Below are 27,461 nucleotides of genomic sequence, written 5' to 3'. Positions count from 1 at the left end.
TAGGTTTTCCTTCTGCTGCTGGTTCCTTGCAACAATACAACATAGGAGAATTCAGGAGGCTTGCTTAATTCTTGTTATGCATACTAACAAAAAAAATGTGTGTCCTCACCTTCTTGCAGAAAACGAGAATTTTCACTTGTTTGAACTCTCAAAAACATGTAGCTATGAAAAACTTTGTATGAAATAATCATGATGTTTAGTGAGCTGCAAAGCATCTGCAGATCTTCAAAAACAACCAAACAGTCCAAAAGGATGATCCAAGAAACTAATCATTCTTTGATCCCCGGGAAAGCTTTGCAGCCAGTCCCCTTGAAAAACAATTCTAGGGCCACAAAGGAGAAGGTGATCAGGAAGAACGAGCAAGCATTTACCAAGGGTACATCATACTTGATGAACCCAATTGTAAAACAACTAGATGACAGGAGATCAAGTGGTTGCCATTTACCTCAATTTTAGCAAGGCTTTCTGTTAGGTTATCTAATAAAAGCTCACCTACACACCCAAAAAGGAGAGAAAACAGTAGATTGGAGAAGAACAAATACCACTCTCCCATGACTACCCAGGCCCATCACAGGAGCCATCAACCCATGAAATGCTCATCTCCACAAACCCCAAGGAATACAGGGGCACTGCAGACAGCAAGAACCCTAGTGAAGGACTCTGAGGAAATGACACCCTGTCCTAGTACAGTCCTCAGTACAGTACATGCTAGTATCCCTGTGTGAAACCCAACAAGTTAAGTCAACACCACAGCACACTCTGGACTGAGGGAGCTGAAACGTCCTGGGGTTAGAGGAGACATTATGGGGTGCAGTAGAAAAGCATTTTACAACTGTGCAGGAGTTACTATTAGATATTCGGGGAGAAACCAAATGCAGGGAAAGGGAGGGATCTAGGTGGCTTAGAGAGGAACAAGTATGGGAAAACAGAAAGATATGGGGATAAAAGGGACAGTTACATGTAAATAGTTTGCTGGTTGATATGCTTGTCCAGCCATGCCCAGTTTGATTTTTCACTCTTTTCCTGGGTGGAGGACTCTCAATTCACCACTCATGTGTATATACAAAAGTCTGAAGTACAAGCAGCTAAAGTCAGCTCAAAAGTCAGCTCAAAAGTCTGAGAAGAGGGCCTGTGTCTGTGGTAAAAGACCAGAGTAAACTTAAGTGATAGCCACCAGATTGGGACCACAGGTCAGAGGCCCATGTGTCCATGGGGCCAGCACCTGGTACAAATACAGGTGTGCAAATGAGTATTTGATCCCTAGCAAAGACCAAGCCAGACTAGCTGGCAAGTAGGTCAAGTGGCCTGGGAGCTAAGGGGGTATGTGGGTAACAACAGATAAGACCACGGGAAGAGATGGCTATTGGAGGAAACAGCAGAGTCCAGCCTGGTTGCTAGAGACCATGAAGTCTGCTGTCTGCAGGGGCAAGATCTGCTGGCATGTTATGTATTTAACATTAAGGTGACAGGGGTACTGGTTACTGGGGGGGAACCAGGGGAGTTATGGCTACCTCTGCCTATTTCTATGCCCGTGTGTCTCTGAGGACAAGACCACCAAGTTGGGTACCAGGAAATGAGGGAGTCCCAGCCAGTTCTGCATGTATGTGCACATCAGTGAGTGAGGCAGTATGTACAGGCAACAAGAGCAAGGCTGCAGCCTTGGGAGTTGCATGTCCAGGTACCAGCAACTGAGGAGACAGAGGTCCTGGAGCAGCTACTGTGCAGACTCAGTGTCTTGACCCAGCTGCTGATAGGATCCACTTTGCCCATATGTATGTGTAGGAATCTCACTAGGGGAGACCCATCCTGCTCAGACAGTGTAGGAATATGATGAGGTCACTGGTGCTGTGTTTGCCCAGCTGCTCTGGGTGTCCATCTGTGCTGTGTGGCTGTCTCTGTGAAAATATGTACATACATGCTGTTCAGATGTGCTCTGTGTGAACATGTCTACTGGGTAGACTGGTTCAGCCTCACTCCTGGTTGTACCTGTGAGCTGTATCAGCTGCACCTTCCCTTCAGGCTGCTGTCCCCAGACCCCACTCCCTTAACTTTTTCACTGGTGTCTCCCACAATATTGCTGTACTCAAACTGGAAGACAACAGTCTGGATGGAGGGAAGACCAGACAGGGTAAAAAAAAAAAAAAAAAAAAGGATGGTCAGGCTCAGAGGGTCATGGTTAGTCTGTTGTGTACTGCCTCCAGGGCAGTATTAAGCAGGGTAACTACCACGGGATGATCCACGTGGACCTGCCGTTTAACATGCCTGCAGTGACACGGAGGAGCCGACAGGGGGCAATCCCATTAAATTTTCGAAAGACTAACATGGGTGCAGCCAGGGGCCTGCCGTTTGCAGGGCTCTGTTGAGACTGCAGGAATGGGTCATGGAAGGTACGTGACATTCTGCAAGGACAAAGGGTCTGAGTCTTGCCTCTGGGAAGAAAGTGGGTCTGGAAGCAATACCGGCTTGGGACAGACTGGTTGCAGAGAAGCTCTGCTGGGAAGTACTTGTGATATTGATGGACAACAAGCATAAATCAGCAGTGCACCCTGGCAGCAATAAGGTCTCCCAGCACCCTTGGCTGTATGAATGGGAGCACAGGCAGGAGTACAGTGGTTTTTCCCTCTGTTCAGCATTGCACTCAGTTTTGCCCCCTGCCCCAAACCTCAAACTAGAAAAGCAAGCAAGATGGTCAGGGGCTACAGCACAGGTCCTGCAAGGACAGCATGAGGGTGCTCAGCTTGTTCACTCTAGACTAGACAGAGCTTCGGGGCACCTAAGAGCAATGCTCCCGCTATCCTTCCCATGAGGAAGCCACTGACAGGATGGAACCAGGCTCCTGTAAGAGGCGCACCATGGAAGGATGACAGACAGTGGGCAAGCTTAAACAAGAAAGATTCTTCTTCCTCATAAGGATAGTCAAGTAGTGGAACAGGATGACCAAACAGGTTGTGCAATCTCCACAGACTTTCAAGATGCAGTGGGATACTGTCCTGAAAACCTGGTTTGAATTCAGTGTTGACCTTGCTTTGAGAAAAAGCTTGGACTACAGACTACATGAAGTCCCTTTCCACCTAAGTCATTCTAGTAATTTTACATTATTTTCAAAATTTTATCTAGATACTCCTATCAATTACAAATGTGAATATTTGAAAATAGTTACACTCACTGCAAGGATTATGTGTAGAGACAGATATTTCAAGAAGACATCCACATTACAGATGAGAATGTTAGAAATTTTCTTCTGTAATTGTATCAGGATTCTTACCACTATTTAAAACTGGAAGAGCATAATTATTTTTTCAAAGGGAAGGATTTAATCAGTATTTCTTTAGTTAAAAGGTCCACCTCCTGCCTTCAAGCCATATTCTGTATTCTAGTAAAACACTGTGACAATACATGTATCCCTAATAAGAAACCTGAAAGTAATAACTTGGCTTTGAGGCTAAGCTCACATCCACACTCTTGAAAGCTGCTGCTTTTCACAGCAACCTGGACTCCTGTGGCTATACAACAGTTAATTCTGGTCTAACTTACCCTGCAGACCTACTTTTCTTTCCTTCCTCATCACCCCCCCTTCCCCCAACAACCTCTTTTCAGTTTAATGCATCGTAAATAACACAAGAGACATGCACATAAGCACCAGCAGTAACTTTCAGAAAATAAGTATTACGGTGGTATAAGAACACATCGGAGTACTTGAGGGTACAATGTTGGCTGGGACTGTTGCATGAGCGGAGAGGTGAAGCCTGGGGCAATCTTGTCTACACTGCTTTCTGGGAATGTGAGCTTAAATGAAGTGCCTCTTGAACCATGCCCAGGTTCTCCCTTATGACAAAGCAGTAACATAAGAACTAACTGCAGGAAGCCTGCAATACCAGAAAATACATTAAGACAAGTACTGAGGACCATCAGGATCCAATTGGATCCTTGACATACTTACTTAGTACCATATGTATGTATGTCAGAGTATTATCTAGATATGTGCTACCAAGGCCAGGACTATGGTAGTATTTGAGTAAACAAGTGCAATGATCTCACAATGTTTCCTCTAATAAAATTGTAGTGAATTTCAAACACTAACTCTATTATATGCTTTCTCAAATACTGTACTCCATTTTTAAAACACTTGCTTTGGGTATCCCCTGTATCTGATGCTCAACTACTGGTTACTTTGTAAGGATGAAAGCACACTGCAGTAAGAGGAAGCCAAAATACCTTTGCTATTAAAATGGTTCGTGTTTCATACATAATATAGCTTGTTTCCTACCTATCATACTTCACAGCAATTTTTGATTCCAACTGTCTCCTCCTGCTTCCTCTCTCTAAAAGCTCTTTCTTCTGTTGTCTGAGCTGATTATCTCTGCATTCCAGATGTTTTTTTCTCTCAGACAATGCAGTCAAACGCACATCCAGTGCCTGTGATGCGTTAATGATATCCTGAAATAGAACACATACCACTAGCATTTTTAGTACAAACATACCATACTAACACACACAAACAGGCTATGCTCATTACATGATAAAATGGGTAGTAGTTCACATCATATACAGCACAGAAATAAATTCCTACCTGTTGCTGCTTTTCCAGCTGCCTTCTTTCTTCTGTATCCACTGAGCTATTGAGAAACTGTGCCACCTTCAGAGATGTGTTAGTAGAGAGGGTCAGGTTTGTATAAGCAGATACTTTAACCACGTATTTTTCTTCTGCTGTGTACATTTGCCGAAGTTTGGTTTCTTGTATGATCTAAAAAAACCACAGAAGTAATAATCTGACGAATGCGTTACATATGGCAATGCTTTTCAGAACAAGGAATAAACTAGCCAAAATCCACGGTAAAGAACTTCAGCTTACACAAGACACTGACTTGTTAATAAGCCATTGCAAAAAGATGATGCTAAGTTTAATTCATCATTATGCTTCTAATTCACACAGGTCAGCAAAGAACTGTTAAGATACTGTCAAGCATAACATGTTACCATAAACAATTGAACATGTTCTGATTATTCTGGTATTACAGATATTAACAGGTTTTTCCAGTGTCTATTTGTACTGCATCATGAACAAGGACTGTATTTGCTGTAGATGAATAACATGCAAATGTACTGTGTACCAAAGAAGCAAAAGTCAATTAATAGATGAAACCATAAGGTGAGCTGTAATGCATGAATTTCACTGAAGCAAATGTATCTGTAGGAGAGAGAATTGGAAAAAGTATAAAAATACTATTTTTTAATGACTCATGTCAAAAAGCCTGCATAGGATAACATAAACCTGACTAAATATTTTTTCCAGTTTATTTAGATGGTACCAGCTATATTCTGTCGATTTGGTTCCTAGACACTGTAAACTGTTTGCTTTACAGCTCAGACTGGTTGACGACATTTCCAGTTCTAGTCCTTTCTCTACATGCTCAGCTCTATGAAATAGGTCCCTTTTTAAACTAAAGCTTTCTCTGGCATGCATGAAACAAAATGTTGCAAAGAATTTCTCAATCAAAAATAATAAAACCAAAGAAAAAACTTTACATAACTGAACTGAGAAAATGCCATGTGCAATACATTCAGAATAGTATCTCATCTTTGCCCCTAGACCAGTGATTTTTCACTTGTTGCCCACTGAGCTCTGTAAAGGAGGTACTATCTACAGAATAAATCTGACTGGTTTACAAGACGTAAAGACCTATTTTATAGGCAAACTGCTTCATCAAGTGATAAACACAAAGTGGTGGAAGAGCTGCAGTTTAAAGATGAAAATGCTTAGAAAAAAAATTAAGAGAAGAGCTTTTCATCTAGGACTCCCTCCACTTCTCCCTTCCTTGTCCTCATTCTTGGAGCCTCAGAAATACAGAAGATAAGAGGGAGCGCAACAGCTATCCCAACAAAACAAGAACTGTCCTGTATTTGCACAGTATGTTCCCTCAGTTTCTCAAAAAAGCATCTCTTACTGTTCTCAGAGAGCCCAAAGTAGTCTTCCGAATTCAGAGTTCACTCTCTGTACAAGATAGACAGCAGATGTTCAGCACAGACAGAGAAGTGAACAAGACCTTAAACTGAAAATAGTCATGTGTGTTACCCATTATAATCCAGCAATGATAAGCTTGCAAGAACCCATGAAAGACTAAGACAGAGAGATTAGTCCTAGTGGGAGCTCTTAGCCTATTTCAAGGAATTTAAAAAGTTTCTATGCTATTTATCACAGAAATTCTGACTGAAGCTATACAACTGTATTTGCCAGAAACTGAACACCTTAGTGCATTAAAAAAACAAAAACAAAAAACCAAACCCAAGAAAAACACCAAAACAAACCAGCCTCTATAATTTTTCCTTTAACATGACAGGTAAGCACTGTCACATACTATTAGCTTTGACTGAAATTTTGCCCAGAATATCTCAAGCACTTAAAGTTACTATAATAAAAAAACTTCGAATAACTGACTTGGAACAGTATGAAGATGAAAGATATATTTAACTTCCTGGGGAGTACTGCATTAGATTGAGCGGATTTGTTAAAATGTCTTGCAATATGTTTGTGTACAATGAACTGTTCTCACTTCTGAAGGCCAAATAAAAGGCTAAAGCAGTTTTGCGCTTTCTTCACATTAACTTGCCAAAAAATTCCAAAATAGGACTCCAGACCACAGGTGTGTTTGTACTGTTTAGGACATCTCACCCTTTCAGTTAGCCTTCTGGTCTTCTCTGTTCCCACAGGGACATCATGAACATGGTACTGGGAGCAAAGGTAACTCATTACAGGACGAGGAGCATCAAATAACTCTCGTAAATATGAGAAAAATCCGTATTTGCTGAAGAGGAGAAAAAAGCATGCATTAGAAATAAAATTTGGCAGGTAAGCAAGCTGAAGTTACTGATGGGTCAGAAAGAAGCTGATAACCTAGAACTGAACTGGTGAAAATCTGATTTGCATAGAAAATTCTGATATATAGCAACACCACTAGAACACTGTATTTAAAACCATTCCCCACTGATATAATTTGATACATACTGCAATTCTTCAATAGGTCTTGAAGGTAAGCTTTCAGCACATGATTCATGAGGCGCGCATACAGCATTCACTCTTAGTTTCCGATGATCACGCATCTAAGTATAGATTGCATTAGTTTATTTTGTAAAAAAGAGCAGAAAAATTCACTACATGAAAATAAAGTATTCATTCTTGACTCAAAGAACTAGAATTATTTTAAACTGACAACCTCTGAAAACCCGGAAAAGTCCACTCAGACATGACCAAGTTCTCTAAAAGCCAAGCTCAGTTAATGACCCTCTGAAAATACTAAGCATTAGAGAAAACAAAAGCAAGAAAGTCCAGAGCCAAGAGCTCAATCTAAACGGGTAAGCTTGATGTAATAAGGAAACCGCCTCTTTCAGGCTGTATGGCCATTCTGCACAGATAACAGTAGGCCACTGGCTACAGAGGCTCTGAGAAGTCTGATCCTAGCAGGGCAGAAAAGATGGAGGATACAAATGAAAGACCAGTTACCTGGTTAAAGAGCCTTGCACTGGTTTCCACAACCATGAAGGCAAGACAATACCCCAGTACCTTAAATATCACCACTACTGTTCACACATTAAAAAAATAAAAATCACTAGCTTCTGTGAAGGGCAGATAGGTCTTAAAAATTGCAGGACAGTTTGTTATTAATCACACTATTCTGTGGACAGGAAGCATTATGATAGTTAATGCTGTATCCTGTGGCTTTTCTCTCCTGCATCATCTGTCTGGCTCTCAAAGGGAACAATCTCCTTTTCGCTCCAGGGAACAGCAGTATTAAGAAAATGTAAGCCTGATTTGATGCCTGGACCATTGTATTGTCACAAAAGATGCTCTCTTGCCTCTTTAGTGAGGAAGCATTGGAAAAGCTTGGTACTACGTTTGTAGCTTTCTGCTTTTGTCATTTTCTTGTACGCAGTATTTTCTCCTCAGTGATTACTGCCTTGTCAAGGAAGACAAAAGTTATTTCTAAAAAGAAACATTTTCCTAGTATTCCTGCATCCCTCCAGTTGGTCTAGGCTTTAAAAAAAAAAACCAACATACCTTACTCCAGAAGAAAACTTTTGAATACTTTGTATTAGCTGTTGTGCTGATCTTGCCAATCAAAACTTAATAAATACAGACTTAGGTAGACTCCAAAGTTGAGGGATCCTACATCCCTATTAAATCAGTTTTAAAAACTGGTGCCTACTTGCCTCCACAAGAAACGCTTCCATATCTTCTTGACTCTCAAAAACAAAAGCACTCATGTCACTGGACGAAATGTGATTTTCAACATATTTAGCATGTCTGTTGTCTTTCATACTGATCTGATAAAAGAAAGGTAATAAAAGTGATTTAATACCATTGGACTTAGCACTGCCTCACCACACATACCCCCCCCAAAATATTTTAAGCAGTCAGGTGATATCCATGCCTACATTTAATGACAATAAAGACAATGTTTAAACATCTTTAAAGACATATTCTCTGTCTTTTTGCAACCAGTTCTCTTGGGAGGAAACCTACAGTAACTCATCGGTCATTGTGTTCAGTTTTTAGCCATCCATACGCTTTCTCAGCATTCCCAGAGCTATCAGTGTCTCCACCACACCACCTCCCCCTCTTCTGCTCCACCCTAACCTTGCAACTGCAGCCAACACCATCTCACATCTAGTGGCTCTGCTCCAGTACCTGTAAAGATACCTCACTGTTTAGAAACAATTAACCTGAAGAATCAAAACCAGAAAATGCCACACTCCATAATATTCATATACAGTTCCCTTTGATTTGGACACAGTGAACACTACCAAATACAGAATTGTGAAGCTGTAGAGAGACAGAGATTCACAGATTGAATGAAAGTTCTTTGAATTCTTAATAAAAAAATATATAATCCACGTTTCAGATGGATGAAGCTCTTATCTGAATGAAACGTTAATATTAGAATTCTTCAGTAACTCTCACTAGTAATTAAGACATTGTGTCACTGTATGTGACATACAAAGGCAAAATTACACAGAACTACACATCCTCTGGTTAGCCAAATGCTGGGTATGCTTACTACCAATTTGACCGCTAGAATTTTGAGGTCCATGAGACTAGCTTACATTATATCAAAGAAAACACATTCAGACATTAAAGGATGTTACAGAGGTCAATGAGGCCTCAAAGTAAAAGCAAAGGCATTCTATCAGGGCCTTTGTAAAGTTAACTTGGTGTGGTCTTCAGGAAGAAATGAAAAATACTTGGCATTTTATACTAAACACAAGTAATTTTAAACAGTTGTAGCAGTGTACGAAGCCTAAGAATTGGTATAAAAGTATTCAACATTCAACTAACTTAAATTATAGCAACATACTATGAAAATAAGCTTGCAATTCTGAAGAGGAGGAATGGACTGGAGTTCTTAATCCTCTTCACATTTCATGGAGCACATATTACAAGAGGCTGGGATAATGGTGGAATGCACTAGAAAACCAACAGCCTCTTCAAAAATTAAGCACTGTTATTCCTAGCTAGTACAGTGTCTGTCACACCAAAACACAATACAAAACTATGGATAATTTAGGTATTTGTGTCTGCAGCTGGCTGTGCAAAGCAAACCACAAGAACACCTGGGAATCACAGTGACATTAACTGTTGCTGAGCAGGTTGTGCTCTGAGAGGAGGTATTCAATTGTAACTACCGCTGCTTTTTTAAGCAGCAAATAAGAACTACTGAAGTCTAAATAACTGGATGTACCTTAGAGGAAACCTACAATGGACACCTTAATAAAGGACTGCTCCTTGAGGAGCACCTCATCTTACTCAATGTTAAGTATTACTACATTGCCTACAGAATTAAAATTAAAGTTCACCATGCTAACGTATCCTGCACGTAATTGGCAGCTCATTTAACAATGTGTTTTGAAAGTCTGAAAGTCAAAGTCTTGCAAGGCATAAATAAACTAAATATTAACTGGTTGGAGTGATATGCAAGTCAGTCTTCTTACTTCAAGCATCATGGGTTCACAAACTTTTTTTTTAAACTTGTCTTTGTTCTTTCTTAGCCATACAAGAGCAGTGTGTGTGTCTTTGAATCTCCCTTTCAGATGCTCTTCCTTCATGTTCATTACATTATTGAGTTGTTCCAGGTTATCGTTTATTCCTGTAATTTAAGGCATTTCTTAGTGAGTCCATAGCAAGTACACATTATAACTAGCATCTTCCAATACTTACTATGTTACTCTAGCAACAAGGTTGTTAGGAGATTATAAGAATTAAGAGTTTCTCTTCCCACAATCAAGATGCTGCTTATTCGAAAGAAACCTTAACAACTATTAAAGCTTAAATCTAAAATAAAATGAAAACTTACCCACAGGTAACAAAATGCAGCATCACAGTAAACCCACAGGATTTTAGTCCTAGAAGTATCTCTCTTCAAAACTTTCAATACCTTTGTATTTTAAACCAAAAATGCCCCAAAAGGAAAGAGGTAGTGGGACTAGCAACACAAAATCTCCAAGTGTTAGCGCATGCTTGCAAACAAAATGTGTGATAACAGACTGGGTGCGAAAGCATTTGGTATTCAGGAAAAACAGAAAACAGTTACTTCCTGTGCTTCTCAAGGTAATGGTGCCTCCTTCCTTAGGGCATTTGGTCTCTCTCTACCTCAGTTTCTTCTTGGATTCTATGACAGTTAAGTGCCAAAGACATAGGTATGTGCAAACATATTACACTCACTGAAGAATATACATAACACCCACTACCCACCAAGCTATAATTTTTGAATTTTGTTTCTTAGAAGTAATCGCAAATCCTAGGCTAGTATAAAGGAAATTATAGTAATTAAGATTAGCTCAAGTTAATCTAAAAAGGACAAAAACAGCACCACCACTACACCTTCAAAGCAAACTTTTTTGCTTCAGGTTTGGGGGTTTTTTTTGTATCCTGCTAACAGTACATACTATCATTTAATAACATGAAAAAAATGAAACTGGCAAAGCAGTCTCCTTACCCAGAGATCAGAAGAAACTGATTTTTTGATTAGTTTTAAGATCAAGTGCTACTTCTCAATCTTCCTCTTCTTTTCATTTTGGAAGTAGTTTGTTACTTTTAATAAAACTGGTAACAGACAAGAGGACTGCTATACATGTAATACAACTATGAGACTTGAGGTAAACACCTTAAATTATTTCACTACAGCACTGTAACAAGCAATGGTGCACAGACAGACAAAGAAAAAAATAATTAAAAGTCAACAAACAAAACCTCAAATAACTTACTTTTCTTTTCTTTTTCTTGGTTCATTTTCTCTGCTGTTAGATCACTGATATCACTATCAATATTTGCCTTTTCTTCTTGCAATTCCTTCAACTTATTATTAACAGCATCAATTTGTGGCTGAAGATTCTCACAGACTGCCATTGCATTGAGCTCATTCTTCCAGTCCTCTATCATTTTGCGAGTGTTGTGTATTTTCCTTTGTCTGTCCATTTCCTCATCTTTTTTCATTCTCAATGCTTGATTAATTTCTTCAATCTAAGAATTTTGATTATTTCCAACATTAAAGGAGTTTGGTATACAAAACCGATGACAAGTAGGATATCTGTGCAACTGGTACTAAATGTTGATGTAACCACACACTAAAATCCTTAGATTCTGTTATAGTTCCAATAACCCTACAACATTTGAAGAACTGACAAGATTTTGTTAATATTTAGGAACACTTAAGTAAAAATACAATCAAACCTTCAAGACAATTTTTAAAGTTCCTTTATTTTTACAAAAGCAGCAGCTTAAAATCTTCAACACATTTGAAAGTTAGTCTAAGATTGCATAAAACCCATAGCACAAACAATGTGCAACATTGACTCTGCACCCTTATATTTAATTTATACATTTAACCAAGTGATTATATTAAGTTCTGCAACTGTTTTACAACAGATCTTTTTGTTTTCTTACTAAAAATTATGTATATATACACTTAAGAGAAGCAACAACCCTAGCCTCTTGCATAGAATATTTGAGGGCATTTTTAACACTGAGATCACATTACTGTGCTACAGAGGCTGTAGCTTTTCAAGATATATAGTACATATACACACACATACTGTCCATTCCTAAGTTTGCTATCAAGGTAACTGATTTTATGTAGCATACACCTGTCCCTTCGTAATACCCATTTGACTAATAGCTTTTAGAGATTCATTGTGTATTGGAGGGAGTGAAGTGTGGAAGCACTTGCAGCCTGCTCAGAGAAATTTTCCTCTCTGCTAACAGAAGAGCAGGCATAAAAGCCCTGTACCTGTGTATCACTGCAGAATCGAAAAAGCAGCATTCCACCTGAAAGCAGCATATGCTATAGCTAGTACTGAATTAATACATTAGCAAAGAAACACCAAAATAAGTCACAAATATCCAGTCTTACTTGCTTATCTTTTATCTCCAATGCATCTTGCTTCTGTTTACATTTTTGAGAAATGTCTTTGATTTCACCAGCCTGCATACAGTAAGATATTTAGACAGTCATAAATTCAGTTAATTTATAAAAAGCGGTCATATTTCAAAGAACACTTTACATGCATAAGTAAGCATTTATTCCATATTTCATTGCTGACAAAGTCATACTCACCAGTTTCTTATTATTCTTACTTATATCTGTAATGGCCTATAAACTGTTCACAGCCATTCAGCTACAGATCTGCAATTCAATCATGACAAAAGATGTCTCCTAACTTCATCTGAAATGAAAGTAACTCCATCCTCCATTTCAATAAAACGTTATATTCAGATTCTTACAATTATAAAATGTTCTTGCCTCTTTTTCCTAACAACCTTACCAGGGAAACCTTACACTTAGAGCAAGAAAGACTTAAGTTCCTAGGCACAGAACAGCCAAAACAGAATTTGTCAAAGTCATCCTGCCTCTGAAGTGCATCACGCTAAAGCTATAGCCTACACAGCTCAGCCTGACAACTTGTTGGCTTGTATGTAGGCACACATCTCTACTCTTTCTCTGTTATTCTCAGCTGCTATGGAGTTGTAGAATAATATAGGTTCAAGCAGATTTCTGGGCATCACCCAGTCTCATCCCTTGCTCAAAGCAGATCTTACTAGGTTGGGTTGCTTGGGCACTTGTACAGCTGAGTCCTGAACACAGTACTATGCTTTCTCCACGAACTTACTTCCTCCCTCCCTGAACCCTCAAGGCTGAAAACTGCAAGCAGAAAATGAACACTGCAGAAGGATGGAAGGACTGTAAATAAATTCCAGTGCAGACACAGAAACAAACACCCACTACACTCGCTGGAAGAAATGTCTTCCTACAAACTGAATCACACTGAAAATGCTAAGATGCATCAAGAATGGAGAAAAGACTATGCACAATCTACTCCTTCTCACAACATTGAAAGATGTACAAAAATTTCTGACTCTACACCTGTTTACATGAAGGCAATGTGGAACAATACATCTTGGTCTCGCAGTTGACTGCTGTACAGTACTGACTCTGTGATGCTCTCTCCAAAGATCTGGGTAGGCATTCTGAAGAGGAAGCTCTCTCCTAGGAAACTGATGCTGTATGTTCAGAAAACAACTCTGAGGGCTCTCAAAAGCAGGGCACTAGCAAGGAACTGAAATTAAATTTTTCAATTATCATTATATTTGCAGTTATTTTCTATTTATATATACCTACCTTACAGGATACATGAACAATTACAATTGTCTTCATGGTACAACTACAACAAACTGGTTTGTACTGTCAAATATTGCTAAAAAAATTGCACTGCATAATCCACTCTGTTCAAATGTCTTTGAAAAGCCTAAAGTGGAGACTACTCTAGGCTTCTGCCTCACTATTTCATCAACCTCTTCCTTCAAAATAGGCCAATTTCTTTTTTTCAGAATATACATGTCCTACACACCCAATGCACAAAATTTTACTAGGAGTTCTTAGTCTGACCAAATCCTTAAAAGGTTTTAACACAGGGAGAGAGAAAAGAGAAATAGTTGTGCAGTGCCTCAATACATTAATTTCTTCCCAGATTTAGTTCTGCCTTTACTTTCAGTCCAGCTCCTTCCAGGCAAAACCTGTAACACCACGTCTAGCTTTTTGCCAGCAAACTGCAAACAAGATCTAATGAAGGAGGTGGTTTATCTCTGTTCTCACAAATATATCCTCAAGCCAAGCGCAAGATCTCAAGAAGCAGTCAGGATTACAATTATTTGATAATGATATAAGCCTGGACCAAAGGGCCTGAAGACAATTATGTTCTTTACAGGTCTGTGTGCTCGAAACAGAAAGGACTTAAAATGCTAAACTGCTTTCCCTTAACACCAAATTGAAATCTGTCTTGAAAAAAAAACCCCAAATAACCAACCACCACAACTTCTGGGTCAAAAAAAAAGTTACTGTTTTTATAATGAAAATAAGTCATTAATCAACCCTGCTGGCTTAAGCAAAATCATCTGTGAAATGCTCACCAGGTTCTGGCATCTACAAAGATAAAATTCCAAGTTACAATAATTTCAAGCAGTATTTACCAAAAAGTGAACAATTAATCAAGTAGCAATTTATAGAATTTTAAGGTAGGGTACTTAAAAGCCTTGAGGTTTTGCGTTTGGTCAAAACTATCTTCTGACAGTGTGAGCAGCATTGATTCTCCTTTAAAAGAACTACATTTTCACAGCCCAACTAAGAAGATCTGTGGGAGGTAAAGGGATTTCAGTACTCAAAAAAGTTACTGTCACAAAAGTTCAAACAAAAAATAGCAATACACATCCAATATCTTGTTAACTTGCCCAATGTCACACAAATTGTTCATGCCATAACCAGGTATATAACATATTCCGTTAAATCTTTTTCCATGAGCATGCTCCCTGCAAGTTAAAACTAAAATGCTCACTTTCCCCCCCCTAGGTTTCTCATACAGAGGACACTCATACCCATCAAAGGATTGCTTTTATATGAATATAGCCCAATACTTCTAAAAACTGTGGTAGCAATGGTTTAGTAGAGTTCTTCACGAAAAAATTTTAAGTATAACATTAAAGTGAGTATATATGAGTAAAACTTATCAGGATAATACCAAACAGTGAAAACAAAGCTTCACACTTCACAAGCATGAAGGCCCTTACTGCATTATGAAAATTAATTTCAAGATTCCAGCTGTTAACTTCCCTCTAACTACACTTACTCTTAAAACACCAACAAAAACCCATTAAAAAAACCACAACCCACACACAAAAACCCCTCAACCACACCAAAAAAACCCCACTTCAATAAAACTGCAACATTTTTACACATTTTGTTATTTTGAATCGCAACATGGTAAACTCTTGCAATACTGTGGAGCACAAAATTCAAAGGATACGCTTAAAGGGCTTTCTTAATAATATACATGATAAGAATAAGAATAATACACTTGGGTAAGTAGTATTGCCAGGTACAGGTTACATCACAACAAAAGCAAGAGTGGTGTGAACAACAATCTGTTGTTTTTGTTCGTCTGGTCTTTCTGGTTTGCTTTTGGTTTTTGCTTTTTTCACTGAGATGCTGTTCATTTTGTTTGGAGAGAAGAGTGTGTCATTTGTTTTTTTTAAAGAAAGCACATGGACTGTGTATCAGCTCACAGTGCGCCAAGTACCACTGAAGTTTCAGACCCTGATTCTACAAAATGCTTCATGACAGCAGTCCTCTACAGGTGTCACATGTGTCTCCACACCAAGGTCTTTTGACCTGATCAGGTATCTTCAAACAGAATTCACTGCAGCCAGCGTTCTCATGTTATCATTTAACTTGAGTTATCCATTAAAAATGTGTGGAGCCTATGCATACAATGACTTCTGCAGCCTGAACAGTACGTGATAGTTAAAATCCTGCAGATAATTACAGTACTTTCCTATTTGTCATACAGAAATGGTAATTTTCCATATCCCCAGAGAGCAGCTATTCAAGAAACGGATAGTAAGCTGTAAGGAATACGTAGGTTTTCCATTAAATTCTCTTATGCATAAAAATAGTCACAACTGATGGAAGATTACTGTCTAATAAAAAATATATCTTCTTTATGGAATTAGGTTAAATATTAGAAAAACACTTAGGTCAGAAAAGCTGTAATTTAGCTTACATTAACAACCCAAACTGGCTACATTTTAAGGAGATAAACAGAGCATCTACAAATCCCAACTACAGAATAGATGAAAAAAGGCAACAAATTCAATGTAAGTATTTAACTTAGGGAAACTGTAATACTACATCCCTGAAGATTCTATGAGAACATTGTAAAATTTGTACGCTCCTATAATAGCAAGAGAGTGGACTTTCAGAGTTGCTACTAAGAAATGTATGTCTTGAGCTTAATTGTTTTTAATAGAACAGAGATGTGGAGAAGGCAGTGAGAACCAAGGGCACAAGTATTTCAGAAAAATGTTTTCTGAAACACATTGTTATAGCACACTAGAAAGAAAAAGGAAAGTTGAACACAGAACTGAAATACTACATATATTAACTGAGAAATTAAAATACCTACCTTATCTCTGATTTTTATATCCAGACTCTTCAAATTCTCTTCAGTTTCTTGGATTTTTTTTGACAGTGGGGACCGCATTTCTTTCAGATTCTGCACTTCTTCCTTGGCTTGGTCTCTGCTTTGTTTCACTTTCTCATGCTGCTGACGAACATTTTCGTATTCCTTGGAGGAGATGAAAGTAAAACAGAAGACTTTTGTATTCTATTCCAGTACTTTATACTGCTCTAACATTTTATTTAATTGCACGAGTTTTAAGAGAAAAATCTCATTCAGAAGCTATTATTAAAGCAACTAGTTAATTAATCCTCTTGTTACTAGTCACTATGACTAGGAGATGCGAGGATCACTCAGTTCCCAGTGAACAAGCACACATATTTAATGGTTCTTAAAAAACGTGCAATTCACAGAGCAGAAGAAACAACCAACTTGTCTGCAATTACCTTGCCTCTAAATCCATCTGGGACCAGTGCAGAAAAAGTAATTCTTTAGCCCCTTCTGTCCATAGTTTGAGCACTACTTAGGCAGAAGTCCTCAAGCTGAGGAGCAAATAACCATTGAAAACTTCAGGGGAAAGAAAAGGAAGGAGCTGGACAGACAGTCAGAGCCAGTAACAAATACAACCCTGAAGAACACCATGGAAAGTGACAGAGTTGACCAGAACTCAGGGGAAGAAAAACTCCATCATACACCACAGATGCCACAGAAGTCACTATCAAGGAAGTTTAACTGGAGATGCACTCCTGAGAAGAAAGAGATGGGAAGAAGTGCGGTGACTAAGAACCTCCACTTCAAGAAGACAGGAATTTTGGGGAGAAAGTAGTTTAGGGAGAAAGTCATCACTAGTGAATATTTTTGTATTATGCTTTCTGGAGGGAAAAACTAGACAAAACAAAACAAAAAATCCAGAACAAAAGAACAAGACATACAGATCTAGGAGACTTCTTGCAACTGGCTGGATAATATTTTTTAAGTTTGTTATACTACACTTAACTCATGGTTGTCACTTTTCTTGTGCTCGTCTGTACATAACTAATAAAGTACATTGTGAACAGTCTCACATGGATGGAAGAAAGTTTCTTGCAGTAAATTGTTTAAATGGTGGTTATTGCAAATTTGCTACCAGAATATATTTATTTAATTACTCTGAAAAAGATACTCAGTAGGCCAGAGGGAGGAGTAGATATATGCAGGTGGGAGTGCAGAGGAACAGAAAGCTATTGGATTTGGCAGGCACTAAAGAAAGCTGCTGGTTTAGAGCATACACTTGGATTATTCCAAGTTTTGGAGCATTAAAAAGAAATAAAGATAGCCTGCAAGCTCTATCTGTAACAGTGAGCTTTATCTGCTACTTCTTTCTCCTAGTTACTTAATAACTCTGCCTGTAAGTACACACAGTTAATCACACATTAATCAACTTAGGCTATTAAATACAAATTCTTTCATAGTATCTTTTTCATAAAGCCAAAAAGTATTTGAAAAAAGCTGCTCTAATTCTATGATGTGGAGTACAATCTGTAGACACCATTACAAAGTTACAGAAGTAAAGGAACTATACTTCCCCTTAGCTGAAAGAGTAAGCTTAAAATTTAGCTCTGCCTTAGATAAAGTCTTGTATCTCAAGGTTCAAGCAAATACACATACAATGCACTTCATTTCTTCTGATACAAGACACAGGCAAGTTTCCATCAAAACTGTCATGACATGGCTTTTATACATTAAATCCCTTCACCAAAACTTTAAGAAAACCTGACTTTTGATCCCTGTATTTTGGCAACCTTTAAGCAAATAACCTTGATGCTTGTAATTATGCACTTATCTCATGGGAGAGCTGAAATCCTGTGGAAGTTCTGCAGATCCTTAGCTATGTGCACCTAAACTACATAAAAAAGCTTTTCTCAGCTGTGAATGGAAGAGGAAAAGGAGAACGGACATGGCTTGGCCAAGACACATTTTCAGAATTACATGTTTCCAGGACATTTACAGTAGGAGGAACAGCACTATAGATATATACACACATACTACCTCAAAACAGTATACTTTATGGTATACCATACTTCATTAAGCTTAAGCTTGGAGGGGTAAGAAACCTCCCTCCTTTAAGACCCTACAAAAGAAGGGCTATCTATGTCAAAAGAACTGTAGCTCCTTAAATTTTATCATTGACTGTAGATGACACAATCATTCGACAGAAGCCCCACTAAGGTACACAGAAGAACATAAAACTTCTCCTAAATCCTTGACTCCCAATCTTTAACATTGTATTCCTAGAGTCTATTTAATAGCATTTAAAAGCAGATGCTCAAAAGGCTATTAGACACAGACATCTATAAATACGGTGTATAATTCTCCACATAGAGAAGCAGCTGGCACTGACTAGAAAAAACACTTGACTGGAAAAGCGTTCCTCAGGTGAAAAGTAGTGGTCTTCAGAATAAAAACACATTTCTACAGGGGCCAAACAGTTAAAGCAAGTTCAGCATTACACTCTGCCTTTTCAACCATGATCAACAGTCTAGTGTCCGTTTTTCAGTTGACCTGTTTTCAGGCTGTCCGTCTTCTCCATTTAGTAACATACCATAGTATTTATACATCTGCCTCCTGGCTGATTCGGAGGCTCAGCCCAGTATTGTTTTGTTACAGAGGAAATTTTAAACAGCTAGGTCTATTTGGTCTACAGGTAGAAGCCTACCTTTTGGTGAGGACAGGAGCGAGAGAAGATCCACAGAAGGAATAAACTGCTGTGCTACTCTGAACTTTGGTGAACCCAATTTTAGTGACACCAAAACCATTTATTTCTTAGGATTAAACAGTGCTAGTCAGATGACAAAGAAACAGGACCTTGTAAAAGAATGCATTTCTTCTTTTAGAGATCTTGGTATTTTGCAATACAGGAGAATACCAATAGATCTGTCAGGAGGATTTGACAACACACTAAATAGCAACAATCTTTTATGTTGAGGATCACAATGGAATGTGAAATTTTTTTGCAGCCTGTAGGTCAAATATCTTCTACCTAGTAAAACAGTTATGTTGATGACCCTTGATTTCAACTGTAGATTGTTTACCAGAAGTCACTTGCTGGTGGTTAATCTGGTACCCACCACTGATTCTGTACTACATATCAGAACTTCATGCAGGTGTCAAAATACACTTCCATGGATTCAGTGGCCAAAAAGTTAAATTTCTCCAGGTTGAGTGCACTCACCTGAAGTATTTAACATACTCAGTGACATAAACTGTTGGAACACAGCAGTGAAAGAGTAAGCTGTGAAGAAGTCTGTCTAAATTTGCTTAAGAAACACATACATAACAGCAATGTTCTCAAACTTATGGAAGACAATTTAACTGACAGCAGGTAAGGTTCTTAACTTAGTTTCCCCCCACCAGTTTCTGACCAGCCTTCAGAGCTCTGTATCTGCAAATATCTTACAGTAGACAACAATCAGTATCCATCTACATTAACAACGTAAGACCTACATCTCTCCTAATAAAATTCTTGTTAACTAAGCCAGGCTAATGCATGTATAGGAGGAAAAACCCAAATCATTCAGCAAGTATGGAAGTCCAATCCTAATGGCCCAGAGCATACAGCCCACCTCCTTAGTACCTACCACCATCTATCTACTTAAATTGCTACTCCTATACCCCTCTGTGCTGCTAGCATGGAGGTTTGAGGGCAGTGAAGGTTCGTGCCTTGAATCCAGTTACTCTTCAAGATTTAAGGGACAAAGTTCTTTGTATACCCACAAGAAACTTTTCTGCAAAATTGCAACAATATACTTCACAAAAGTTTTTTGCATCCTCCACAAATACCACATGTAAGCTTTAGCAAGCTCTGTACCTGTATTTCATGAATTCTCTAAAGCTTGCAAATAAGGCAAACAACCTATTGCTTCAATATAATAAAAACATCAGCTTAAACTGTTTAACAATTTAACATGACTGACCACTCAACATCAAAACTAAACCAGTCAAAAGTGCTGTTCAGAAAGACTTATTTTGCTTTGCATAAATGACCTGTCATCCTTGGTTCTAGGCTCTTTTGAATTCGTTTATAATTTTAACCTCTCCAAATGTCAACATTCTTGAGGTCGGCAACCTATATTCACCATGATTTATGTCATGCACACCAAACCTCAATTAACAAATTAAAATTAGCAAAGGGAGAATGCAACCTGTAAAAAACAAACCAGAAAACACATTCTGTTGAAAAAAATAGTGATTTATAGCCAGAAGAAGGAAGTGGAACTGGCTAGGCCCATTAAACCAGTTGTGTCTACATGGAATAAAAAGGAGTACTGTTTTTGGCCCATATTGCTGGCTTTCCTAAACAGCCAGTAACAACTTAAGCAATTTCTTCAGTCCAGCTACATACACAAGCAAACCTCTGATCAAAGCTAGGCCAAGAACAGCCTTTCAAGACCTAGCCTGTTTGCAACCATGCAATTGTAATGATGTTCAAGTTAACTCTGGTCAAATTTCTTCTAAAGAAACTTCTGGCATATTTCTAATATTGCAGAATCAGGAAAAATGGGTTAGGTAAGAAAATATTGGAAAGAAACTGAAAACTTACCACCCAAGGTCTTTTCCTCTCAAGCATCTCAATTAAGTCTAGATGGTGTTTGCGCTCATGGTATCTCTCAACATCTTGTTTGTATCGTTCAATTCTCTGTCTCATTTTCTCCAAAGAGTTAGTTTTGTCTCTGCACAAGTTCTGTAAGAACAAACATTTTCATATTTTACAGTATCTACTTTGTGAAAACACTTCTCCACACCTCACCTGTGCATTAAAGCAGAAATTTAACATGAGAGGACACTTTAGTACAGCAGTAATTAAAGGGGAACAACCCAACTAGGAATATACAGCTTTTTCAAGTACATTTATCATATAGTTTCCATGAAAACAAATCTAATTTAAGTAAAAATATTTTCTTCAGATCAAGAACTCTAATATTTTGTTTTCTCAGGAAGTTACTGCCTACAGCACAAGCTTCCATTTATCTAGACATTTGTAAACCACCATAACTAGTTTTGATGAACACAAGTAGCAAAAATGATTGTGAAACATCTTGTAGATATTTTTAACAGAAACATTAAGGTTGGTATGTGAATGTGGTATCTATGAGTGGAAATGCATGCACACGCACACGAGAAACAATAGCATAAAGGAACAGAATAAAGGATTAAAAGGATGGCCTGTATGGCTAACAATAGACACTGTTCCCAAGATACCATTCCCAACAGTAACAGCAAGGAACACATTATTTCTGCAAAGATCACCAAGCCTGCACTCTAGCAAGATCACAGTACAAATCACTGTCAGGGATAAACCCTGTGTCCTAAAACCATGACAGCAACAAAGTTGAAGCTTATTGCATACACTCTCCCTTTTCTCTGTCTGCAATATTCCAAACCAGGAAAAACAGGCAGCAGTGGTGTGACAATCTCATCCATAACTTATAGAAGCTGCAGTCAGCAAGACTAAAGCAAAGGACCACCCTATAACTGCTGACGAATTCTGAAAGGCATAAAAGATCTGTCCAAAAAACTTGTTGCCAGTCAAGAATCCCAGGGAAGTGTACAACAGGCATCCCATCTAGATCACCTGCATATGTCTTCATGCTTACAAGTGAATGAACTGCGACAAAATATAAGCATGACGTAGTAAAATCAACATGCTGCAGACTTTGTAAATGTATACCACCTTCTAAGACCTCATGTTAAATTTTATTATGTTAATTATCATACAGTCACTGCTCTCTATCTATAATGTGCATGTTTACCTCCAGTTCTCTTTCCTTTTCTCTGAAGTTTTTCAGTTCACAGTGAAACCGGTACATTTCTGGAGGACCGATGGACTTTTCAGTGGCTTCAAGCAACTCAACCTTACTCAGTTTTGCAAATTCTCCAACTCTGTCCTACAAAATAAGAACACAGTATTTGTTAGAACAGTGCAATACAGTAATACTGGATTTAAATACTGCAACTTACTTCTCATGAAGGTCACCTGACTCACAGTTCTATGCTAGAAAATTACATCAGAGCTAAGTTAATTTTAAGTGCAGGATGACCATCTCTGAGTAGCAAGCAAACCCTCCTAAACATTTTGTAAGAGATCATACATGGTCTTCTTGGAGTTGCTCTGGAATGATTTAGAGCTTAGACCTTAGCTGTCCAGCAGCTTTTGAGGGCGGCTGTTGAAGACATGGGTTGGTTCATTGTTTTTGAATTGGCTATTGTTCTTCTGAACAAAATAGTTTAGTAAAGACAATTAGAAGTTTTATTCCTCTATTCTTAATATTTTTTCTCAAGCTGCTGAGGCTACACCTTCCCAGTATAAATACTATGATAAACTCAAAAGTTTAGCCATGTGGAAGTTAATATAAAGGCTGGCAGCCAAGGGTATCAGGAGGCATTGCTGCTGTCCAAGGCAGAGGAACAGCTCAAAACCAAGACTGAAGTCAAAGGTGTGCTTGTCATTGCTACAGTGTCATTACAGCGAGCAAGTAAACCAAAACTTTCAGGACATAGTATTCACTGAACTGACACCTAAGTACTAAAGAAAAAAGCTGGTTTAAATATGAAAGTTACATTGACAGAGCATGCAGAAAGTTCATTCTAAACAAACACTGTGAATAAGTAAATGAAAAAGAAACAAAAATTTGTTTTGCAATATTAGCTTTCTAAATTTTAGAAATTTAATTAGATTTAGTTTTTGCCTTCTTGAAGGTATTTCTCCTTGAATAGAACAATAAACCCATGGTTAGCTAGACTCAGGTAAGGCTTCCTTTTAGTACCATCCCTGGTTATCCATGTGAACCGGGAACATCTTCGGAAGGAACCCACTGTAGCTGTTAAGGTGCAATTGTGAGGTGACTGTTATCTGCATAGAAATCCTGACATACCTGAGCATGGCTTCAGATATGGAAACTGCCTGTAGTATTCTTTACTCTTCTCTATCCTTTAGGAGCAATTTTCCATCAGGATTATTTTACTCTTAAGAATTTGATCCTAAATATCTTTGTCCTATGCTATGCTCAAGAAACCACTGAACCACAGACATTACCAAAAAGGCTCTAGTAGCAGTCTCTGTTGCAACTGTACTCAATCATTCAGTAGGATTGCTTTCTGGTTTTTGGAGAAAGAAATCCAGAGAACTCCCCTGCACTTACCAAGTGCAGGATCCAATCATGAGGAATTGACTGGATATAACCAGAGAAAAGTGCATGCAGGGATTGGCTAGGCAAGTCAGGGATACAGAACAGGGATACAGGAATCACACAGGTAAAAGTACAGAGACAGCTAGATCTCAAGACCTTTGAAAAATTTCCCTACAGATTTGTTGCTTAAGAATGTCCTTACAGCAGCATGGACAGGACAGGACAGATACCACTGCTAGTGCTGCTACTTGAAACACCAACATGGGTAACATCAGCAGCTTTCATTTCAGTTTGAGCTGACAGCAGGTACAAAACTGTCCAGTTAGTGAACCTTAAAGGTCACAATGGCTACCTCATCCCTCTCATTCTTGGTGCTATGCCACTAAATCGCTCAACTGCTACAAAGCTAAGCAGCAACAAAACCCTCTCAAAACACAGCATTTGCACCATCTTCAAAATTCATTCATACCTGAGGAAGAAACTGGCACAAATTGTCCATCTGGATATTTAAGGCTGCAACCTGTTCTTCTACTGTCTTCAGGGTTGTTGGCTTTTTGTTGATAAACCATGCTGATGTGTTGTTCACCACTTGAATCTCACGTGTGATAATGATATTGTCAGGCGTCTTACACCTGATTAGTAAAAAGAAGCGTTTAAACCTTTGAGAATATGCAAAGGTTACAAAGTTTCAAAGTATGTTAGAGTTATGGTATTAAAACCTCTAGGTATCTAAATATTTAATATAAATTAACTGAACAGTAGCAGCAAATTCACATTTTATACTTCAGAAAATGTCCAGTACTTCAGCAATGAATTAATCTCACACAGAAAACATCAAGAATATCTGCAAATCTTAACTCAGAGGCTCTAAGTTATTATATAAATGAGTTAGTTACTCATGCTGAATTTATTTAAAGTCATTAATTTAGTTTTATATATGTACAGTTTACATAAAAGTGTATTTTTTTATATGAAGTTTAGTAAGTTTTAAAATTGGTATGCAGGAGGTGCACACTAATGCTATGCCTTTAAAGTAAGTATTAGTGTACAGAACTACATCAATAACCTGTGCATATAAATTCCATATGGGAATAAAAATAGTATCATACAGTGTAAAAAATAACTTTATTTTCTGTTTTTAAAGAACAGCAAAGATGCATCAGGTTCTCTAACTCAACACTTCTCTTCAAAAACTTAATCTGGTTAAGATGCCTCATGAACAAACAATGAGATCGTCACTATTGAAATTTTGGTCACTGTTTTGATTCAGAAATTGTCTACTGTCTGTTCAGTCAGCATGTTATTAAAGATGGAGAATAAGGGGTCATAACAGTTCAGCAGCTGTCTACCTCAGAAGACTTAAAAATAGAGGTAAGAGCAGAAGTGGGTAATTCAACAGCTTCCAGTGTTAGAAATAAGTGCCACAGTGATATGAGCCTACTTCTTGAAAGCTGTATGATTATTTCCTCACAAGTATCTACTACCTTATTTTAATATACTAGACTTCCTTCAAAAGACCTACAAAGATATGCTCCTTTCTTTTATCAAATTAAGAACCTTTTACTACTATAACTCTTGATTTTAGTTACAATCTAAGATCCAAATTCAACCAAGACAGTAAGTGCTTATAAAACTCAAATTTTAAAATCCCTGTCAAAAAGCTGTCTTCTGCAGCATTGCTCTTACCCTACATGTTGCATTTAATTTTCTACTTAAAGGACTGAACTACATTGCAACAATTACAGTAAACATATGAAGTCTTGACATACTGCAGATCTCTCTTCAGACTTTCAAGTAACATCAAGTTGTATCTATGCTGGATCAATCACACTGTCTATCTGAACCTCAACTATACTATCCTGTCCCCTATGCCACTACTTGGCCAGTCTCCAAAGAATACCTTACTCGATCACTCCCACAAGAATGAAAGAGGATAGGATTTTTTCAAAGACCTGTCCCAATACATCTTTTTTTTCCTTAACATGATTTTCTTGTTATACAATCTAATCAGGGTGACCAATTCTTATACAAATTAACATGGGCTCTGAATCAGTTGATTACATCCATGTTCTATTTAGTTTATGCAAACAGATCAGGTTAAGGCTTATCAAACCACCTGTGCTACTGCAGCTTCATTTTAAGATCTCCGAAAAGAAGCACTCATTTATGAACTCCATTGGAATACTCTCCAGTTGTCAAAAGGACCCAAACAAAACAAAAACAAAAAACCCCAAAGAACACCTTACAGGAAGCATGTAATATTGCCCTGTAACCACAAGTTACTGATGGAATTTTACAGAGTCCAAATGGTTTTCAATTGCTTTGTTTTGCAAAAGCTTACCTAAAAAGACTGCATTAGCCAGATTTACTTTTTTTTCTTCTTTTATTTTAGTATGCCATGTTTTAGTAAGAATGTAGAGGAGCCCCTAATACCAGCAGTATCAGTATAAGAAAGTGAAAGCAGAACATCTGGTTTTAAAATTTAACTTGTCTTTTTTTTATTTTTCTTCTTTAAAAATAATTTCTAACCACTATGTCATAATGGTAGTAATGACTATCTGAATCATCCGAACCTTAAATGTAAATCGAAACAATCAAAATGTGATAAACACACCATCTACATCAATCTTTATCTATGTATCCTTTGTACATCAAGACAAGGTAAAATGCTTCAGAAAGCAAAATCAACAACAGACATCACTGCTTATTTCTTGCATGGTAATTATTGACCCTTAAAATTTTGAAGTGAAGTTGGGGTGGGGGGTGAGGAGACAGAAAGTAAATCACCAGCTTAAAGACACTCCTCTACACCAGATTTTTCACAACTTCAAGAATTACTATATGGGGAAATAATCTGATTAAAAATGCATGAGGAAATATTGTTTTACTACTTACAGTTCAATTTCTACTAGACCTTTCAAGCACCCCTGCTTTACAAAGAGACCAACCTACAAAATAATTATAGAAATCATTATTGCAAAATAACAGTGTATTAAAATGTAATCTCTTACAAAACTACATATTTATATAATAGAGTTGCTGCAATGCGGTATTTTATTAAAAACTTACAATTACAAGCTAAAACGTATTTTGGCTGTGTATTAACTAAAAATAAAGGACAACACTATCATCTTCCTTACTGACTAGCAGCATTAGAACTTCCTCCATAGGTTAGCAATTTCTGATCAATTTCAACCTCCAAAACTGAACCAATTATAACCAGCAGATCCACAGAGAAAGAACTCATGACCTTCAGGAACAAATGCAATACAAACGAAAGACATTGGCAAATACCTGTACTAATAGAACTTCCAAATCTAATAGTATAAAAATATATAAACATGAAAAGCCAATGAAAATACCACCACACAGTGCTGCCATGCAGTCAATTTCCGTATATACATTTCCTCAAAACTAAGCTGCAATCACAGAATATGTACAATCATTTAGGTACCCAGATTCAGTGCTCAGAAGATCTACTGCAATATGTTCCATCCAAACAGAATATCCAAGAAGCAAGAGAAAAATTTAAATTGACAATACAAACTTCCTACTATAATGTCAACACGTGATCACTTAGGAGTAAAAAAATAAAATAATCGTAGAACCATCCAAAAAACCAACTTCCATTTATGTCAAAGATCAGCAGCTCCATGCTTTTAGATAAATTCTCAGACCCTGTAAGGACATGTTCATTTCCACAGGTTCTATATATTTTGAAATTAAGTTGGAGTTTTTTAATTTTATTTCTCCTTTAGCTGGTATTTCTGATCAAATGTTTTTTATGCATTAACTGAT

General features: G+C 37.8%; 1 protein-coding gene across 4 annotated transcripts in view; it reads right to left on the bottom strand.

The window, feature by feature from the left end:
• Positions 1-27,461, bottom strand: part of SMC5 (structural maintenance of chromosomes 5) — a 49,650-nt gene that overhangs the window by 19,903 nt on the left and 2,286 nt on the right. For 2 of the 4 annotated variants that reach the window (XM_056324448.1, XM_056324450.1), the window contains 13 exons: positions 26,559-26,611; positions 24,133-24,295; positions 22,287-22,421; positions 21,077-21,217; positions 16,504-16,665; positions 12,402-12,473; positions 11,257-11,512; positions 9,952-10,139; positions 8,206-8,319; positions 7,004-7,098; positions 6,671-6,803; positions 4,571-4,744; positions 4,268-4,437 (listed from right to left, as the gene is read on the bottom strand). In XM_056324448.1, coding sequence (XP_056180423.1) covers positions 4,268-4,437; positions 4,571-4,744; positions 6,671-6,803; positions 7,004-7,098; positions 8,206-8,319; positions 9,952-10,139; positions 11,257-11,512; positions 12,402-12,473; positions 16,504-16,665; positions 21,077-21,217; positions 22,287-22,421; positions 24,133-24,295; positions 26,559-26,611 — 1,856 coding nt within the window. The remainder of the gene's footprint in view (positions 1-4,267; positions 4,438-4,570; positions 4,745-6,670; positions 6,804-7,003; positions 7,099-8,205; positions 8,320-9,951; positions 10,140-11,256; positions 11,513-12,401; positions 12,474-16,503; positions 16,666-21,076; positions 21,218-22,286; positions 22,422-24,132; positions 24,296-26,558; positions 26,612-27,461) is intronic. The other 2 variants (XM_056324449.1, XM_056324451.1) reach the window with 2 other exon arrangements.

The sequence above is a fragment of the Falco biarmicus genome, chromosome Z (genome assembly GCF_023638135.1).
Source record: "Falco biarmicus isolate bFalBia1 chromosome Z, bFalBia1.pri, whole genome shotgun sequence".
NCBI classification, from domain to species: Eukaryota; Metazoa; Chordata; class Aves; order Falconiformes; family Falconidae; genus Falco; species Falco biarmicus.
This window is presented reverse-complemented; position numbering and strand designations above follow the sequence as displayed.